Here is a 14,937-nt window from a genome sequence, read left to right on the forward strand (position 1 = left end):
TGCTCAGTACTCGTAACTAGTGATGAGCGGGCACTACCATGCTCGGGTGCTCTGTACTCGTAACTAGTAATGAGCGGGCACTACCATGCTCGGGTGCTCTGTACTCGTAACTAGTGATGAGCGGGCACTACCATGCTCTGGTGCTCAGTACTCGTAACTAGTGATGAGCGGGCACTACCATGCTCGGGTGCTCAGTACTGGTAACTAGTGATGAGCGGGCACTACCATGCTCAGGTGCTCAGTACTCGTAACTAGTAATGAGCGGGCACTACCATGCTCAGGTGCTCAGTACTCGTAACTAGTAATGAGCGGGCACTACCATGCTCGGGTGCTCAGTACTCGTAACTAGTGATGAGCGGGCACTACCATGCTCGGGTGCTCAGTACTCGTAACTTATGATGAGCGGGCACTACCATGCTCGGGTGCTCGGTACTCGTAAGTAGTGATGAGTGGGCACTACCATGCTCGGGTGCTCGGTACTCGTAACTAGTGATGAGCGGGCACTACCATGCTCGGGTGCTCAGTACTCGTAACTAGTGATGAGCGGGCACTACCATGCTCGGGTGCTCAGTACTGGTAACTAGTGATGAGCGGGCACTACCATGCTCTGGTGCTCAGTACTCGTAACTAGTGATGAGCGGGCACTACCATGCTCTGGTGCTCAGTACTCGTAACTAGTAATGAGCGGGCACTACCATTCTTGGGTGCTCTGTACTCGTAACTAGTGATGAGCGAGCACTACCATGCTCGGGTGCTCAGTACTGGTAACTAGTGATGAGCGGGCACTACCATGCTCTGGTGCTCAGTACTCGTAACTAGTAATGAGCGGGCACTACCATGCTTGGGTGCTCTGTACTCGTAACTAGTGATGAGCGGGCACTACCATGCTCTGGTGCTCAGTACTCGTAACTAGTGATGAGCGGGCACTACCATGCTCGGGTGCTCAGTACTCGTAACTAGTGATGAGCGGGCACTACCATGCTCGGGTGCTCAGTACTCGTAACTAGTGATGAGCGGGCACTACCATGCTCGGGTGCTCAGTACTCGTAACTAGTGATGAGCGGGCACTACCATGCTCAGGTGCTCAGTACTCGTAACTAGTGATGAGCGGGTACTACCATGCTCGGGTGCTCAGTACTCGTAACTAGTGATGAGCGGGCACTACCATGCTCGGGTGCTCAGTACTCGTAACTAGTGATGAGCGGGCACTACCATGCTCGGGTGCTCAGTACTCGTAACTAGTGATGAGCGGGCACTACCATGCTCAGGTGCTCAGTACTCGTAACTAGTGATGAGCGGGGTACTACCATGCTCGGGTGCTCAGTACTCGTAACTAGTGATGAGCGGGCACTACCATGCTCGGGTGCTCAGTACTGGTAACTAATGATGAGCGGGTACTACCATGCTCGGGTGCTCAGTACTCGTAACTAGTGATGAGCGGGCACTACCATGCTCGGGTGCTCAGTACTCGTAACTAGTGATGAGCGGGCACTACCATGCTCGGGTGCTCAGTACTCGTAACTAGTGATGAGCGGGCACTACCATGCTCAGGTGCTCAGTACTCGTAACTAGTGATGAGCGGGCACTACCATGCTCGGGTGCTCGGTACTGGTAACTAGTGATGAGCGGGCACTACCATGCTCGGGTGCTCAGAACTCGTAACTAGTGATGAGCGGGCACTACCATGCTCGGGTGCTCAGAACTCGTAACTAGTGATGAGCGGGCACTACCATGCTCGGGTGCTCAGTACTCGTAACTAGTGATGAGCGGGCACTACCATGCTCGGGGTGCTCAGTACTGGTAACTAATGATGAGCGGGTACTACCATGCTCGGGTGCTCAGTACTCGTAACTAGTGATGAGCGGGCACTACCATGCTCGGGTGCTCAGTACTCGTAACTAGTGATGAGCGGGCACTACCATGCTCGGGTGCTCAGTACTCGTAACTAGTGATGAGCGGGCACTACCATGCTCGGGTGCTCAGTACTCGTAACTAGTGATGAGCGGGCACTACCATGCTCAGGTGCTCAGTACTCGTAACTAGTGATGAGCGGGCACTACCATGCTCGGGTGCTCGGTACTGGTAACTAGTGATGAGCGGGCACTACCATGCTCGGGTGCTCAGAACTCGTAACTAGTGATGAGCGGGCACTACCATGCTCGGGTGCTCAGTACTCGTAACTAGTGATGAGCGGGCACTACCATGCTCGGGTGCTCAGTACTGGTAACTAATGATGAGCGGGCACTACCATGCTCGGGTGCTCAGTACTCGTAACTAGTGATGAGCGGGCACTACCATGCTCGGGTGCTCAGTACTCGTAACTAGTGATGAGCGGGCACTACCATGCTCAGGTGCTCAGTACTCGTAACTAGTGATGAGCGGGCACTACCATGCTCGGGTGCTCGGTACTGGTAACTAGTGATGAGCGGGGCACTACCATGCTCGGGTGCTCAGAACTCGTAACTAGTGATGAGCGGGCACTACCATGCTCGGGTGCTCAGTACTCGTAACTAGTGATGAGTGGGCACTACCATGCTCGGGTGCTCAGTACTCGTAACTAGTGATGAGTGGGCACTACCATGCTCGGGTGCTCAGTACTCGAAATGAGCAGGTCAGACGCTTAGACTTGTACAGAGTATAATGAAAAGTTAATTGGAAACTTGAGTATTTTTTGTTTTACTCATTGACTTCCATCATTCTTGGTACTCGAGCCTGTGGGCTCGACCCTTCATTTTGAGTACCGAGCACCTGAGCATGGTAGTGCCCGCCCATCACTAGTTACGAGTACAGAGCACCTGAGCATGGTAGTGCTCGCTCATCACTAGTTACGAGTACCGAGCACCCGAGCATGGTAGTGCCCGCTCATCACTAGGTACCAGTACTGAGCACCCGAGCATGGTAGTGCCCGCTCATCACTAGTTACCAGTACTGAGCACCTGAGCATGGTAGTGCCCGCTCATCACTAGTTACGAGTACTGAGCACCCGAGCATGGTAGTGCCCACTCCTCACTAGTTACTAGTACTGAGCACCCGAGCATGGTAGTGCCCGCTCATCACTAGTTACAAGTACTGAGCACCCGAGCATGGTAGTGCCCACTCATCACTAGTTACGAGTACTGAGCACCCGAGCATGGTAGTGCCCACTCATCACTAGTTACGAGTACTGAGCACCCGAGCATGGTAGTGCCCACTCATCACTAGTTACGAGTACTGAGCACCCGAGCATGGTAGTGCCCACTCATAAGTAGTTATAAGAAACTTCTTTATGAGCCACTTTTCCTCCCTCTGAAAAACTACTAAAATCCATCTTGGTCACATTAGATTACCAGCACAGAGAGGTATCCGATTATAGCTGCCTATGTAAGTGTATGGAGAATGAATGAGATTAGCAGCAAAAAGAAAGAGGCCAGAATACACAGATTCTGCTGCAGGTTTGCAGTGATTTATCTCCTGCTAGAGTTGTATCACAGCTACACTGCTCAGCTCTTCTGTATAGAGTCATTCATTCTTCTTCTGATCACTTCTGCCGCTCAGGATATAAGGGATGTGGTGCTGGATTCCGCAGGACACTTCAGAGATCTTGTGGAGTCCAGACATTGATGGGTCCAAGCTGTTTGGGCAGAAGGTGGCGGAAATATTATGGCTAAAAATATGTGTAATAATCACTAGACGTGGTGGATTGGTAAGACACAGGTTTTAATGATATAAGTCATTACAATCAACTATCAAATCCCTCCCAATAAAACAAACAAAAACAATCTCAAGGCTTCAGTATAAACAGGATATAAAAAATATAGCTCTCCCTCGGCCTTCCCTCGCTGCTCTCCCTCGGCCTTCCCTCGCTGCTCTCCCTCGGCCTTCCCTCGCTGCTCTCCCTCGGCCTTCCCTCGCTGCTCTCCCTCGGCCTTCCCTCGCTGCTCTCCCTCGGCTTTCCCTCGCTGCTCTCCCTCGGCCTTCCCCGCTGCTCTCTCCTCGTCGGGGCCATGAGGGGTCGCTGGTCGACCTTTGGACAAAGCTAATGATTAATGGTGAACGGGAGGAAAGTGCAGTCGTTGCTGATGTGGAAGGAGACGTCCGCTGAACATCTGCACGTGCCGAGTGCTCCTTGTACTTTGCACCTTCCCTGAATGGAAGAATGGGGCAACTTTTATTTGTTGGGGGGGGGGGGGGGGGTATGGAAGGCAGGAAAATAAAAATAAGTTAAAAGCAGTACTGGAGATGTCCAGAGGAGAAAGTCACTTCAAAAAATGCTAAATATTCACTAGTGTGGATTAGCCTTAGGCTCGATCCCGTGCAGAGTCTACGTGCCGGATCCTGCAGGATGAATGTGTCCATAGGACCCCAGTTACATGGCAAGGTCTACAGTCCGGCTGGTATAGGTCAGACGGAGCAGTGAAGTCTCCAGAAATATGCAATGTGTTGTTTGAAGGACACCAGAAAATGCCCTAAAACTACTGAGACATGAGGGTCTGTATGGAGGGGACCTCACAATGCACAGCCGCTGTGGTCACTCCTGGTCGTCATGATGGGTTTCATTCCTTCAAACCCACAATGTGATGACCCAGACAAATATCAAAGAAGCTGGAGGTAAAAGAGTGGAAGTATCTGATCTCCGGTAAAACCTTGACGCTTCTCTCCTTAAAAGGGAACCGGTCACCAGATTTGGTCCCTATAGGCTGCGGCCACCACCAGTGAGCCCTTATATACAGCATTCCAGAATACTGTATATAAGAGCCCAGGCCGCTGTGTATAACATAAAAAAAACACCATTATAACACTCACCTAGGTGGCGGTTCAGTCCAATGGATTTCGCTGCTCTCTGATCCGGTGCCTCCTCTCTGCGGTGATCGCGGTCCTTCTATCCGGCCCCGTGTGGATGACACATCTCACGTCATGCACACAGGCCGGCAACTGAAGTCCGCGAAGGTGCACTTTGAATTGCCCCACTCAGGGCAGATCAATGTATTGTAGTGCGCATGTGCGGGCAGTCTTTAACGGTTTCCTTGTGCCTGCGCATTACAGTACTCCGATCTGCCCTCAGCAGGACAGATGAAAGTGCGCCTGCGCAGGACCGCAATGACGGCCAGTGTGCATGAAGTAGACACATCATCCACACTGGGGCTGGATAGATGGAGGACAGAGATCGCAGCAGAGAGGAGGCGCCGGACCGGAGAGCAACGACCTCTATCGGACCGGAGAGCAATGACCCCTATCGGACCGGAGAGCAATGACCCCTATCGGACCGGACCAGAGAGCAACGACCCCTATCGGACCGGAGAGCAACGACCCCTATCGGACCGGAGAGCAACGACCCCTATCGGACCGGAGAGCAACGAACCCTATCGGATCAGATTGCCCCCCTAGGCGAGTATTATAAAGGTGTTTTTATGTTCTACAGCGCAGCTTGGTCTCTTACATACACCATTCCAGAATACTGTATATAAGAGCCCACTGGTGGTGGTCGCAGCTTATAGGCCCCAAATCTGGTGACAGGTTCCCTTTAAGGTTGTATATAAGGACACATGTAGGTTTTAGGGAGACGTTCACTTGTAAGGTCCTTCACCGGAGATCACACAAGGTCTCATTTGTATTTTCCAGCCGGTCCCTTGGAAGCATCATCACATAACCTGGAACACAGCCGGTAGGCACTTTCGCGATATGACACGTGACCGGTTCCTTGAGGTTATGGAAATTTGGCTTTTCGGAAACAAAGTATGAAAAAAGTAAGTGCGATCATCACTAAGAGCGCAGAACTCGAGGGAAAAAGCAAACCTCTCATCATACAATGTCCAGAATGAATGGTCCTGAAATGTCACCATCTACCACCGGTACCAGCGCCAATCACTGGACTCCAGATAAGGGGGCAGCCGCACTGTCACATATAATGACACAGGAGCCCAAAGTGAAAGAGTCCATATAGGATTGGGGGTTTGGATCCACGATATAATCACACACAAAAGCTCGACACCGTGTAAAGGGGGTCCTATGGCCAGACAGACCCCATAACTTCGGGACAGGTGGTAACCAGGGCATCCGTGCCTACACAACAATTCTCCAAAAGGAGCACACAAGTTTTGGCATCCGCAAAGTCAATTAATGCACCATAATGGTTCTGGAAGTCATAGTCAGGGATTTCCCTAACTTGGCACCTAATCCTGCTGGGGGCCCCCCCAATCCCGAGAACGGGGGCTCTGAAGTGCCCTGATTGAATGGAGTGATGGCCGCACTATTTATTGACTATGGGGCCATTGGGGATAGCTGAGAGCTGCACTACAGAGCCCCGGAACATCTACGCTCGTGCAACCCCTTTAAGCTAATGTGAACCCCCCAAATTTGCCCATGCGCCTATATTCCCCCCATTAACAGGGTCCATCTGTAAACAACTTTTTTTTAAGGAAATTCTGAACGTGACACTCAAATATGTCAGATATTTCCATAATTAACACTAAGTAATAAGCTATATTCTCTTTTCCCATACATCACGTCATCCCCTTATATAACAGTGCCCGTGTTAGTCAGACCAGTCCGCAGCCACAATAAATAAAGAGAAATAAATAAATGGTGGGTTATAATGAGAAAGACATGAATCCCCCCCCCAAAAAAAAACATTATCCGTACAATGGAACGGATCAGGGGGGTAGCCGTATCGGGAAAACAAAAGCTTTCCCCAGGTTTCAGTCCTTCAAGTTTCCCCATCCAGAGGAGGGCGCTATAAACCATGGGAAGGGGAAGACTAGCGGACACAAAGATGGCGGCTTCATCAGGCCGCGAGTAAGTCGGAACGTTCCACCCAGACGCTTTAGAGATACTATTTCTGCTGCAACTTTTACTAATGAATTGGAAGTTTTGGGAGTGGAGGGCGGATTAATCAAGATTGGCATTTTATATCCCAGGGTCCTCTGGAGCAATATGCGCCCAATTCTGACCCCTAGCCCCCCACTCGAATCTCAAAGCCGGGGGTCTTGTCGTTCTTGGTGTGAATAGAGGTGTATTCTGTGTGCATGACCACCATTTCGTTCACTTTTTGTGTGATCAGAGGCTCATGCTTTCTAGGGGTGGAGTACGCTCATGCACCATTCATATGAGGTGGAGTACATTAGAGCTCCCAGGACCTACTCATTAAGTAGGTGGTTCAGGCTGCTGTCTTGTAGAAACAGTGCCCCACCTGTCCATGTCTGGAACTGCAGCCCAACTCTTTTTGGTGAATAGGGCTGAGCTGCATTACTGTGAACAGCCCGTAGACACGTTTGCTGCCGTTTCGTCCCTTTGTCCTAATTCTGCACAACTCAGAGCAGTCAGGGGTGGGGGGGGGGGGGGTGCACTTCTGTACTTACATAACTGATTGTCAACCGGCTAATTTTTAATGCAGTAGTGGGCCATGACCATAAAATGTTACGTACATATAGCTGCCGTATACAGTGTGTCCACCCATATCCTGTCCACCGCCATTAACTTGAGAACGGCGGCAGCTATAGGCATAGAAGTGGTGTCTAGGTATAGTAAAGTAGCCATGTGCTGCAGCTATGCAATGAAACCACCTATACCGCCACCTGGTGGAAAACAACGGAGTTAGCATTTTTATCTCGAAAACGGAACGAGATAGAGGAAAAAAAGTGAAATACAAAGTTGTAGGGCATCATCAATTCAATACGAATCGACACCTTGCATACAGAAATGCTATGATTAGGACATATAAAACTCACAAGGCTGCGGACGTGAAGCGATACCTCATGGAGACCTTCCTACAAGTCATTGGGTATGGTGGCTGTGTGCAGTGGCCTCCACGCTCACCTGACCTGACCCCATTGGACTTCTTTCTGTGAGGTCACATCATACAGCAGGTGTATGCGACCCCTCCACCAACATTGCAGGACCTACGACGACGTATCACAGATGCTTGTGCAAACGTGTCACCTACCATATTGCACAGCGTGCAGCAAGATACAGTATGCTGTGCAGAGGCCAGATGTGCATTGCAGCTGACGGGGGCCACTTTGAGCATCAAAGTTAAATGAGCGCCATATGCGTGACCAGCATTCAATGTTTTGGGGAGGGGGGGGGGTCATGGGTTTCATATCAGAGCATTTCTGTATGCAAGGTGTCGATTCGTATTGAATTGATGATGCCCTACAACTTTGTAATTCACTTTTTTCCTCTATCTCGTTCCGTTTTTTAGATAAAAATGTTAACTCCTGGTGTTTTCCACCAGGTGGCGCTATAGGTGGTTTTGTTGCGTATCGCATGGCTACTTTTACTATACCTAGACACCAGCGCATGGCTACTTTACTATACCTAGACACCCCTTCTATGCCTATAGCTGCCACCATTCTCAAATTAATGGCGGTGGACAGGATATGGGTGGACACACTGTATAAAATATAAAAAAATTTACGAGTAGTCAGTAACGACATAAGACGAGCAAAGAGGCACAGTCGACAAGCAAAAATAATAAAAAAAACAAAAAACAAAAAATACTGGACAAAGAAGAGTTCTGGGAAATGCAAAGTATTCAGAGCGGAGGCTGTGTGCCGCGTACAATGTCCTTTTTCGATATGTAATCACCGGGCGTCCTGCTGCCGGCACCATTGGCAACCCAACCTCGAGTGCTTGATTTGTCTGCAGCGCCTCCGCTGGAGAAATAAAGTATTACACGGCGCCCATGGACAATACTACACCAGCAGGATCACTATGTAAATCGCCACCATCCACAAGTCAAGTTCCTAAAAATAAAAAAGTGGCTTTGTTGAGTTCCTTTATAGAATAAATATCCTTTAAGAGCACTGATTGTCCACCGACGTCTCCGGGACCAGGACACGTTCCAGGATGGCCTCACACGATTACGAGAGGCCAAACCAAATGATTGTCAGTAAAAAACAAAGGCTCCCAGGAGTCCAGGCGAATGCCAATATCAATCTTCAATATTTAGAAATAATATATATATTTATCTAGACCTCCCTTTGCCACCAGCATTGCACAGACTCCAGATGCCGCCTTTGAGGGGTGGTAACGCTCCGATACGGCCTCAGAGGGGCCGCAGTCAGTTTTTGGATCCCTTGTGATTGTGGTTTGCATTACTCGGCTTTCACGTCTTTGTCCTTCACATCGGTTTGGTCTGGATCACTCGGGGAGTCCGGGCTGTACCTGTGCGAGTAGCCGTAGGGGCGGAGATGGTGCACCAGGTACTCCAGCTGGTACATGGTCGTAGAGTCCACGTAATGGAAGGAGACGGCCAGGTCTGAGCAGCAGCCGGGACCCTGAAATACAGAAACACTGAACGTTCACTGCGTACATGGTGCAGAAGTATTCACAGGGCTGCTGCGTTACCATTACTGAGATTTAAAGAAAAGCGATATTTTACATTGTCCCTTCCACATCTACTGGCTCCATATTTTTCCCTATAAATCCTGTACAGCTAGAGAAACAAGGAGGCAGTACTACCTGTACCTACAGGATTTACATAGAGAAACAAATGAGGTGGTGCTATGTATATGATGCAAGTACAGATAGAGAAACAAGGAGGTGGTGCTATCTGTACCTACATTATATACATAGAGAAACAAGGAGGCAGTACTATGTTTATAATGTGGGTACAGATAGAGAAACAAGGAGGCAGTACTATCTATACCTACATTATATACATAGTACTGCCTCCTTGTTTCTCTATCTGATGTCAGATAGTAGTTAGAGAAACAAGGAGGCAGTACTATGTATATAATGTGAGTACAGACAGAACTGCCTCCTTGTTTCTCTATCTGTACTCACATTATATACATAGTACTGCCTCCTTGTTTCGCTATGCATATGATGGAGGTACAGATAGAGAAACAAGGAGGCAGTGCTATCTGTACCTACATCATTTGCATAGCGAAACAAGGAGGCAGTACTATGTATATAATGTGAGTACAGATAGAACTGCCTCCTTGTTTCTCTAGGTATATAATGTAGATACAGATAGCACTACTTCCTGGTTTCTTTATCTACATTATATACATAGAGAAACAAGGAGGCAGTGCTATCAGTACCTACATCAGATACATAGTACTGCCTCCTTGTTTCTCTATGTATATGATGTAGGTACAGATAGAGAAACAAGGAGGCAGTGCTATCAGTATCTACATTATATACATAGCACCACCTCCTTGTTTCTTCATGTATATGATATAGATACAGATAGCACTGCCTCCTTGTTTCTCTACATATATGATGTAGGTACAGGTAGTTCTGCCACTTCCGGGGTCCTTTTAGGGCATTGATATGCAACTAAGGACATTTGCTAAAATTGTCTAGTTTTGGACACCGGCCCCAGTGAAAGGCTAAGCTCCACCCAAGTATAATTCAGGACATCTGCTATATCACTCACATGTCATTCAATTGTATAATATATAAATTGTTATATATATATATATATTATATATAGATGTGAAAAAGGCTATTAGCCGAAACGCGTAATTTACGCCTGTATATTATGATGGAATAAACTACAAAAATATTTCAGAAGATTTTGAGTGCCGGTCCTTTGTATTAATTATACTGTGGATGCCTTCTTTGGACACGTGCACCTTGAAGGATTGTGTGCCGCCTGGAACTTCTGTGTATGTGTATGTATATATTATATTATATATATTATATTATATATATATATTGTATAATGTATAATATATATATGTATAATATACTTTTATATATATAATCATTACATACAATCACGAGCCAAGCCCTGTATATAATGGAATGTGAGGCTAAATCATAACTGGAAAGACCGGTTCATTGGGAGGCATAAAAAAGTACAATAAAAAGTATAAAAGTAATTGCCCCGGGTGACGCCCTAAACACCAAGTTTATACAAACCTGGCGCGTGTTTACTGAGCCATTAACATACATTACATGTAGAGTAAGAGGCCAAAAAGATCAAAACTCAACCCCCCCCCCACCCAATAATCGGGCTCAGGTACAGGCAATGGGTATGGGAAAGAGTACAATACAGGCCGGCCAGCAATGTAAACTGTCCAAAAAAACGGCATGCACCTGTCAATTTAAGTCATGGATTCTTTTCGGAGCGTGCGTGACAATTTGTGACCGCTGCTACTGAAAAACCATGCAGAGACTCAGCTGCAGTGGACATTAAAAAGTCTCGGCACCATGAGGTTTGCACTGTTCACGTACTAAAGTTTTTATATATTAGAAATATAAATATATATATAAATATATATATATATATATATATATAACCATGGTCTACTATGAAGCCCAATAGGTTCACGAAGAACCAGCATGGCATGAGCCTTCATCAGACCCCAGGTGCTACCCATCAGTACCGTGCGGTCACGTTGTGGGGGTAGAGGGCCTATAAGCCCCCTCAGGATGGCTGCTCAGGCCGGATTGCGCAACTTCAGGGCATTGTTAGTGATTATCAGCGATAGGAGCCGGCTGTGTAACAGTTCAGCGCCTGAGCACGCTCCATACACCTTGACCAACCGGTTCCATGGAGTATAGGTTTGTCACAAGGTGTTAAAGGGAACCTGTCACCAGAATTTGTCCCATATAAGCTGCGGCCACCACCAGTGGGCTCTTATATACAGCATTCATGAATGCGGTATATAAGAGCAAACACCTTTAGGCTGTGTGCACACGTTGCGTTTTTTACCGCGGAAACGCTGCGTTTAGAACCGCAGCGTTTCAGTGGCAAATTGCATGCGTTCAGCTTTCCCAGCAAAGTGTATGAGAAAGCCGAAAAATCAGTGCACACGCTGCGTTTATAAACGCAGCGTTTTGGATGCCAAAAAAATCGGTGCGGAAAGAAAAGCAGCATGTCACTTCTTTTGTGCGGTGTGGCTGCGTTCTCTCCCCCATTGAATCAATGATGTGGGGTCAGAACGCAGCTACACCGCAGTGAGCTGCTTTTTTGTTGCGGTCCGCGGGCTTTGTCGGCACGCCAGAACGCAGGCATTTACCTGGAAGTGAGGTCAAGAGGTTTCCTGTTGACCTCACTTCCTGGCAAAGTCCTGGAAAGCCCCCGGTGTCGCCAAAGTGCCCGCCCCGACCTCCGACCCCCCTCCCGAAAATCCAACATGGCCGCGCGCACAGTAGCGCACCGGCCGCCCTGCTCCTATGATTTCTGTCGCATGTGCCTTGAGACATGCGACAGAAAAAATGCCCCCCAGGCCCTGCCAGGTCACCCCCTATTCCCCCCGGTATTCCCCCTTACCTGTCCGGTCGCAGCGCTGATCCCCCGCGGCCCCCTCCTCCTTCACTGCAGACGCTGGTCAGTGCGGTCACATGAGCAGAGCAGCTGACAGCCAGCACTGTGTTCAGAGAGCTGTGCTGGCTGCTCGGCACTCTGCAGCTGTGACCCGGGGAGAGTGGGTGCAGATTTTTGGCACCCACTCTCCTCAAATGGAGGGTCTGCCCTCCTAGAAAATGGGGGATACGTTCCCTGAACGTGCCCCCATATTCTAGAAGGTCCAGAGCAGACGTGGGACGTCCAAATGGATTTCTGCGGACCCATTTTTTTCAAATTTTTTGATTAAATTGGTGAACGAGGGAATGTTTTGGGGAGTGTTTTTTCTAATAAATTTTTTTTTGTCATTTTTTTTTGCTTTTGTTTACTGTCAATTAGTTATGTCGGGTATCTAATAGACGCCGTGACATCACTAATTGCTGGGCTTGATGCCAGGTGACATTACACATCTGATATCAACCCCATTTATTACCCCGTTTGCCAACGCACCAGGGCGCGGGATGAGTTGGGGCGAAGCGCCAGGATTGGCGCATTAATGGATGCGCCACTTCTGGGGCGGCTGCGGCCTGCTATTTTTAGGCTGGGAAGAGTCCAATAACCATGGCTCGTCCCACCCTGAGAATACCAGACCCCAGCTGTCAGCTTCACCTTGGCTGGTGATCTTATTTGGGGGGACCCCACGTTATTTTTTTTTTAATTCTTTATTTATAAATAAAAAAAAAAAAAGCCTGGGGAGCCCTCCAAATTGATCACCAGACAAGATGAAGCTGCCAGCTGTGGTTTGCAGGCTACAGCTGTCTGCTTTACCCTGACTGGCTATCAAAAATAGGGGGGACCCCACGCCATTTTTTTCATTGTTTTTTTTTTTTTTTGGATAAATACTAAGCTAGGCATCTTTTAGTGCCACATGAAAGGTACTAAAGGTGCCAGCTTAGAATATGCAGGGGGGTGGGACTTTATATATGTTTGACATCCATTCATCAATTGACGCTTTTTTGGCTGTGTGCCCACAATCAGGTTTTGCAGCGTTTTGGGCGCTGAGTGTTTTCCCTGCGTCCATAACGCTGCGTTGTGCAGTAGAAGCACAGTGGAAGGATTTTTGGAGATCCCATGCCCACTGTGCTTCTTTTCTCCGCAGCATAAACTGACCGGTGGCGTGGCTTCCCGAGCCTCAGCATGTCAATTTATGCTGCGGAGATGAGTGTTCTCTGCAGGTAGCATAGAGCTCCACAGCAGCCTGAACCCAAATCGTGGGCATGGCCAGCTGCGTTCTCCCGTGGACAACACTCACATCTCTGCAGGAAGGCTGACACTGTGTACTAGACGCCGTGTCGCTGGATCACGGCCACATAGCCTAACAGTGAGAATATTGTTGCTACAGCAACATTTTGGGGGAAGTAGCTGTGGATTCAAAATGCTTAATATACTCCTGAATAAAATCCTTGAGGGGTGCAGATTCCAAAATGGGGTCACTTGTGGGGGTTTTCTGACGTATAGGTACCCAAGGGGCCCTGCTAATGTGACATGGTGCGCGAAGTTTATTTCAACTTTTCCAAAATTCAAATGGTGCTCCTTCCATTCCAAGCCCTCCCATTTATCCAAACAGAATGTGGAGAAGGAAATGACATCACAGGTTTTTTTTTCCAAAGGTCTGTGTTCAACCAACTTTATTAACACTGACAAGTCTTAAAAAACGCACCAAAAAAAACGCATGAAAAACGCATGCGTTTGATGCGTTTTTCTCAAAAAGCATTGTTTACAATTCTCTCCTCTGCCAGAGGGTGCGTTTTTTTCCGCGCTGAAAAAAAAAAGCAACGTGTGCACATAGCCTTATAATACTCACCTAAGGGGTGGTCAGATTGTGTTGCTGCTCTCGGTTTGATGGTGTCGCTGCCTTTCGGTGGTGCCTTCTCTTTGCAGCCGTCCTCCTACCTAACAGTGTGGATGAGGTGTCCTACACCGGACCCCGAGAGCAGCGACGCCCCACCGGACCCCGAGAGCAGCGACGCCCCACCGGACCCCGAGAGCAGCGACGCCCCACCGGACCCCGAGAGCAGCGACGCCCCACCGGACCCCGAGAGCAGCGACGCCCACCGGATCGCCCTTAGGTATTATAAAAGGTGTTTTTTAAGTTATATACACAGAGCGCCCAGGGCTCTTATATACAGCGTTCTAGAATACTGTATATAAGGACTCACTGGTGGTGGCCGCAGCTTATAGGGGCCAAATCTAGTGACAGGTTTCTTTTAAGGGAATAAATAAGTTACATTAACCCAAAATCAGGTTGCTATCCCGGCCCAGACTAACAGCAGGACAGGAGCCGGGGCTGCAGTCCACGAGGCACAGACTCCTCGCTGGCTGAGCCTAGATGTCTGCATTCCTCAAGGATTAGTTCCAGTTACTTAAAGGTGAAAATCAACCATTAATACCTCTATCCTCCTAAAGTCATGAACACTCCGGAGCGTACACAACTAGGCGGCACAGCCCTTACCTCTATGGCAGGATAGTAGTTGTAATTCCAATACCAGAAAGTCTTCGGCAAATATCCCTGGATGAGATGATGCTCGGGGACGAACGGGTGGAAGGTCTCCTTCCCGCTGGTGTCCCTGGAATCTCCAGCCTTGACGTTAATGTTCTCCATGCACTTCCCAAGCGCCAGGTCCTCCACCGACGAGCTGTGCGTGCACTTCTCCTCCTTG

At 48.6% G+C, this 14,937-nt stretch overlaps 1 protein-coding gene across 1 annotated transcript in view; it reads right to left on the minus strand.

The window, feature by feature from the left end:
• Positions 1 to 8,206: 8,206 nt before the first annotated feature.
• Positions 8,207 to 14,937, minus strand: part of C1GALT1 (core 1 synthase, glycoprotein-N-acetylgalactosamine 3-beta-galactosyltransferase 1) — a 32,912-nt gene continuing 26,181 nt past the window's right edge. The window contains exons 2-3 of the mRNA XM_075316861.1: positions 14,730 to 14,937; positions 8,207 to 9,254 (exon numbers count right to left, since the gene is read on the minus strand). The exon at positions 14,730 to 14,937 is cut by the window's right edge and continues 460 nt beyond it. Of these exons, the coding sequence (XP_075172976.1) occupies positions 9,072 to 9,254; positions 14,730 to 14,937 (391 nt within the window). The 3' untranslated portion in view covers positions 8,207 to 9,071. The remainder of the gene's footprint in view (positions 9,255 to 14,729) is intronic.

The sequence above is a fragment of the Anomaloglossus baeobatrachus genome, chromosome 6 (assembly GCF_048569485.1).
Source record: "Anomaloglossus baeobatrachus isolate aAnoBae1 chromosome 6, aAnoBae1.hap1, whole genome shotgun sequence".
NCBI classification, from domain to species: Eukaryota; Metazoa; Chordata; class Amphibia; order Anura; family Aromobatidae; genus Anomaloglossus; species Anomaloglossus baeobatrachus.